This window comes from Alligator mississippiensis, chromosome 6, assembly GCF_030867095.1.
Source record: "Alligator mississippiensis isolate rAllMis1 chromosome 6, rAllMis1, whole genome shotgun sequence".
NCBI classification, from domain to species: domain Eukaryota; kingdom Metazoa; phylum Chordata; order Crocodylia; family Alligatoridae; genus Alligator; species Alligator mississippiensis.
In genome coordinates, this window is record NC_081829.1 from 50218102 (window position 1) to 50224101 (window position 6000).

General features: G+C 55.4%; 1 protein-coding gene across 2 annotated transcripts in view; it reads right to left on the reverse strand.

The window, feature by feature from the left end:
* Positions 1–1891, reverse strand: part of JMJD1C (jumonji domain containing 1C) — a 258840-nt gene extending 256949 nt beyond the window's left edge. The window contains exon 1 of one of the 2 annotated variants that reach the window (XM_014610135.3): positions 1562–1865. In XM_014610135.3, the coding sequence (XP_014465621.1) occupies positions 1562–1717 (156 nt within the window). In that variant the 5' untranslated portion in view covers positions 1718–1865. Of the gene's footprint in view, positions 1–1561 lie in introns of both variants that reach the window. The other variant, XM_059729871.1, reaches the window with a different exon arrangement.
* Positions 1892–6000: the final 4109 nt, after the last annotated feature.

Consider the following 6000-nt stretch of genomic DNA (forward strand, 5'->3'; position numbering starts at 1 on the left):
CAGGCATGGGCCCAGGGGAGAAGGGGGAAGAGTTTTTCTTCTTTTGCAGAGGGAGTAAAAAGGGGGCTTTTACATGAACAAGGATTCACTAATCAGATGCCAGTATTGGTCAAACGCAAAGAAAAATTCAATCCACATGAACAATGCCATGAATTTATTACCATAACTTGTAACTCTTTCTTCCAAACTTCCTGCTCCTCTTTGTTCTTATATTCATTTGAACATTCCCCTTAAGTTGCAGGGAACGTATACCATTAATTCTGTATATCCTCTACAGCATCTACCTAGAGAAAGGATGTCCCAGTGGTTCGGCTGCTAATCTGAGACCTGGAAAACCTGGGTTTAATTCCAGGTCCCCCACTGACTGACTGTGAAATTGTGGACAGCTCATTTTGGATACACCTACAAAACACAGTGCAGTGCTGTGTAAAGATACCCAAACTAACTTGCATATCAAAAGCAGTACAGCCAGGTTGATGCAGAGCTGTGACCAAGGTTAACACACAGCGCTCATGCAGATCTATTGCTTCCAGCACACGAGCTAAGTTGGGCACCTCTATGCAGCCCTAGTCCGTGCAATGCAGACAAACCCTTACTCACTTGACCCCTTGGCTCCCCATCTGTAAAACAGAGATGACAGAACTTTCCACACAGTCTTGCAAAATAAATGTACTAAACAGACTGAGAAGAGCTTAATATACTACAGGAATGGCAGGGCATACCTACAATTGTGGTATACCTATACCAGGCTATAAACAACATGACAAATATAGTCCTCAAGGCAGAAGGCATCCTTCCAGTCTTCATCACCAGTCCTGCCTGATGCAAACCAATCAATATAAGCTGGCTGGTAAGTGCTGTCAAGTTTTTCAAGCATTGCTGCTAAATACATGCATCCCCCCCTTGATGAGAGGTGTACTCTACAGTACTACTTTGGAAACACAAGAGACGAGGTTTTCCGACAAACCTCATACTGACAAACAGCTATGAGCAGAATTTAGATCAACAGAAGGACAGAGGTGAGCCTCTCACCCAGTGCAGGGGTGAGGACACCCAGCTTTGAGTGCTAGCACTTGGACCAGAAAACCACGGGAACAGACACAGGCTCACAACTGCCCCTTCCTAAAATAAAGCAGAAGCGCCAGGATGTCCAACAGCAAGCACGTCACCCCTATTACATCAGCAGACCCCCACCCTAGCAGCAGCTCCTGAACAACTCCTGCGAAACCGGCTCCAGAGCGAGTGGCGCGAGCACCCCGCGCTCCCCGGGCAGGTGAAGGCGCCGCGGGAGGTTCCGACCCGCCCCCGGCCCCGCTGCGGGAAGACCCTGCTCGTGCTTCCCCCAGCTACAGCCGCCCCCCGCATCTCCGGACTAGGAAGCCCAGGGGAGGCAGCGCCGCGATCCCGTCCCGGCCCGCTCCATCGCACCCCTGCCCGGCCCCATGGCGGCCGCCGCCCGGGGGATGCGCCCGCAGAGCCGCCGCAGCGCCCCCGCGGCCCTAGCACACGGGGCGCCGCACAGACCCCGGGGCCGGGCCGGGCCGGGCCGGGCCGTGCTTACCGCCAGCTCGGGGCTGAGCGAGTCGCGCTGGGACACGGCGCGGATGACGCCGGCTCGCCAGCGCCCGCCGTCCCCGCGCTCCGCCGGCTCCTCGCCGCCGCCGACACACAGGAACCGCTTCCCCACTAGCTCCGGCCGCGTCTCCACCACCGCCATGGCCGCCGCCGCCGCCGCCGCGCAGGGACCGCACCAGCCGCTTCGCGCCGCTACGGGCCGCTCATGGCCGCGCCGCCCGGAGGGAGAGGAGCGCCCCTGCGGCGGGTCGCTGGAGCCGCGCGCCCGGGCGCCGCCGCCGCCAGCCGGACACAAATACTGAGGCGCGGGAGGGGGCGGGAACTGCTCACAGCAGAACTGCTGCCCCGACCACTCCGCCCACGCAGCCCACTGCCATGGCGACCGGCACAACGCGCTGTCTCCTTCCGCCAGACGGCGCAGGAGGGCGGGGGAGTTGCACCGGATCGGCAAAGAGTCCGGGGGCCTGGGAGGCTGCGGGGAGACTTGGCTGGGTCTGCCTCTCCCCGCGCCGCTGCCGGGGCCTGTGGCAGGCGCTCGGGCAAGACTGAGCTGCCTCCTCCTAGCGCTGCTGCAGCCCGCGGGGGGAGCGCTCCTGCCGCCGCCTCCCCGGCCCGGCAAGGCGAGACCCGCCGCGCGGGGTCTTGTTTTCCCCTCAAGTCCCCGCAGAATGACTCATAGCGGCTGAGGTCACCGGCTCGGTGCTGCTGGAGGAGTCCTTCCAGGCGGCGCTACCTTCGCGCCAGTGTTTGTCAGTGAACATGGGGCTTGCCATGGTGACTGCGCGGAGCGGCTGGGCTGGCGCTGCCGCAGCTGCAGGCAGGCAGGAAGATGGAGGCCGCGGCGCGCAGGGGGCAGCTCTGGACTGCGACCTCCCCTCACGCCCGTGCGGCCCCACGAGCTGATGTAGTCGGTCTCGAGGGTGCCCTCCTGCCCGCGGCAAAGCCCTCGTGCCTGCCCTAGGTGCACTCCGGGGACAGGTCTTGGGTCGTGTGTTTTGAAGAAGTAAGGGCAGGTTTGTAAGAACAGGGTTTGTAAGTGCCTTGAGGCTGCAGGGAAGGGAGAAAATGATCCAGACCTGGAAGAAGACACAAGAGGAGCCAGCCAGTCCCCGCCAGGAGAAAACCAACCTCCCTGCCCATGCACCTGCTACAGGGAGCTCTCTCCACGCAAACCACACCCTGAACAGCTCTAATCACCTGAACCCAGCTTGAAATGCTTGCCTCTGCCCTGCTGCCAGGGATCTGCATGGAAAGGCTGGGCAAAAAGCACTGAATTTTCCAACTCCGTAGGCAAGCAACAAAAGGTTTGGTTGATCCCCAAAGTCGCAGTGTCTTGTCTTTAATCTTTTTTTTTTTTTTTATATAACTGGAAAAAGATAGTGATGAATAATGGTCAGCTAGCCAACAAACACTCTACCTCACCTGGCACTTGATCAGTAAAAAGCCATTTAGGCCACATCCAGATAGGCGCAGAGTGCAGCGCCACATGCCACACATTGAGGTATTTCTCTGCTCTGCAGGGGAGTAGTGTGGGGGAGGGGCTGACCCCTGGATATCCGGGGGTCAAAAAAACCCGCAGAAAAAAAACAGAACAACACACATGGGGGCAGCATACACTGCTCAAAATCAGCCAGGGTGGCCAAAGCCACACTCCTGACTACCAGCCAGGCTCTGCGTGGCAGGATTGCTGCTGCTGCAGCCCCAGGAGGCTCCCAGGACCACAAGTAAGGCTGCTGGGGGCAGCCTTCCCTATCCCACCCAGGCTAACATGCCATGCACCTGAGCACACATGGCACAGGCATTTTCCGGGGACAACTAGCAGCGGCACAAGGTGCACCATCACTAGTTGTACCCAGGGTTTGCAGAAAAATGACTGTGAACAGACTTAAGCAATGAAGGTGAAACTTGAGTAAGGAACTGCTGGTTCTCTGAGAGTTAAAGTAGATGCAGAAAAAAAAATGACATTTCCTGAATGAAGAAGTCACATTCCTTTCCATCAGGTTTCTGGCAAGTAATTTCTTTCCTGTTAATGCCTTTAAGCCGACAGTTAAATAGACTCTGGGGAATTTATCAACATGCTCAAAGAGAGTGACCCTCCCTGCTCCTCCTTGTGTTTTCTCATCCAGGAAAGGTGACTGAGCAGCCATACAGATGTCTAAACACAAATGACATCTAGACCCTGATTTTCCCCCCAGACCAGCAGTTTTTAGACCAATGGCATCCCACAGAAAATGTCAGCTTTTACCTTTCAAGTGACTCCATGGTTGAGAATCATTGTCCTAAACATTAGAGCAAATCAGGAGTAACTAATTCTATTTAAGTTACTCTATTGAGATTAATACCATTAGAATAAATTAAGTTGGAACTGGACTGTCAGGGGCCAGTTAACCCAGAGGTTAGTTGTGTTTTCATCTCCAGAGACGCATCTTTAGCAATGTATAGGAAGATCAACTGTATACTGGAGAATATTCTTTTTTTAACAAGTCTTGGCTACAGATCAGTCATTCAGAGTCTGCCAGAAACTACAAATCCTAGTCAGTTAATGAAGTGAAATTATCCTGTTTAACACAAGTGGCATACAAGGGATTGATGTGGCTAGCATTTATGTCCAGAGAAAAAAAAGCAAGAGTCTTGGGCCAGGTACAGACATTATACTTTTACTGGTACAAGTGATTGGAAACAGAACAGAAGTCTGGCACTTATAGACTGGTTTAAAAATTTGCCCTGCCCCACTTGCCCCTGAAGGGTGAATGTGCATTTTGTTCACTACGTCACTTACAGAAAACTGCATCACTTAGATCAGTTCTGCCTCTGGCTTTTTGAATGTCTGCACCTAGTCTTAAGGAATAAGTTACTTTGGGATGTGAAAGTTTGTAATACTCCCAAACCCCCTTATATTCAAAACTCTGTTGTAAAAGAACCACAGCAAGTTATTTGTATGTACAGCTCCAGTCAGGGTACAGAACAGTGCTTCGGTTACACAAATCTACTCCCAGCCTCACCTGAAGTACTGTATCTAGTTTTGGGCCCCACTCTTGAAGAAGAATGTGTACAGTTTGGAAAGAGTCCAACAAAGGGCAATAAAAATGACTACAGGCCTTGGAAACATGATTTATAAGAAAAGTCTGAAAGAATTAGGGTTATTTAGTCTAGAGAAAAGACTGAGGGGGATTTGATAACAGTCTTCAAATATCTGACAGGCAGTGATAATGATGGGGATAGGCCAGATCTGGCCCACAAAGGGACTTTGTCCAGCTTGCACCAGGTCCCTCGGTCCTGTCTGGCCCAGGCGCTATCTGGCCCGTGGTACACCCTGCCACCTCTGGGTGCACAGCAGGGCTGAGGCAGCTCCAGGGCTGGACTCCAGTTCTAGGCAGCCCAGCCAGTGGCAGCTCCTTTCGGCTGCTGCTGGCTCTGGCCCCATGGAGACTGGTGGGGACCCCTGTGCACAGCCCTGGCCTACCCCACCCCACTTCTTTTGCATACCTCCCTGACTGGAGCAGACCAGCTCCAGACCAGCTGGGACCTACACACGGAGCCCCAATCCCGGGCCTGCCTACCTGCCCATGATGAGCAGTAGCAGCGGTGGTGGCTAGGCAGAAGCTGCGGCAGCCACCTGGAGCCTGTGCCCAGGCTGTCCTGAAGCTCCTCTCTGCTATGGTCACCACCACGACTAGTGCTGCCCCTGGGCTGCCCAGTGGGGCAGCTGCACATTAGCTCAGTTGTGGGCTCCAGGCAGCTGCAACAAGAAGGGCCCAGGAGTAATGGGAGGGAGGCAGCCAGTTTTCCCCCGTGCCCAGCAGCAGCTCTTGCCCAGCCACTGCCACTGCTTATTGTGGGCAGGTTGGTCCAGGGGCAGCCCAGGGCCGGGACTGTGGGAGTGGGTCCGGGATGCACTGGGTGCACCCCCTGCAAAAAGGTGCTGCTGACAGTGTCGGCGGCGCCTATGGGTAGTTGCCACTCGCCACCCCACTGCCAACAGTGTCAGCAGCATCTGCGGGTGGTCCACGATTGCCTCTGGTCGCTGATGGCAGTGTCTGTAGGTGGTTGCCAACCCCTGGTCAACACTCACCACCCCCCTCTCCACCTGCCACCGACAGTGCCAGCAGCATCTGCAGGAGCTCCCAGCTGAGTGCCGCCAGGCTCCCGCCACTGCCAGCGTAGCTGTGCCCCCCCCAGCTGCTGGGGGCACTCCGTTCATGTCCCGGATAGTCCGGAGCTTGTCCGCTGTAGCCAGAGTGAGTCCAGGATAGACCAGTATAAGGGCTGTGCACACAGCTTCTACTGGGTGCTGGTGGTGGTGGTGGGGAGGAGCCGTATAGCATGTGGGCTCTGGGCTGTTGTGGTTGTGGGGGGCAGGGAGGTGTTGACCGGCTCACAACAGCTGTCCAAAACTGCCTATGTGGCCCACAGGCCCAAATAATT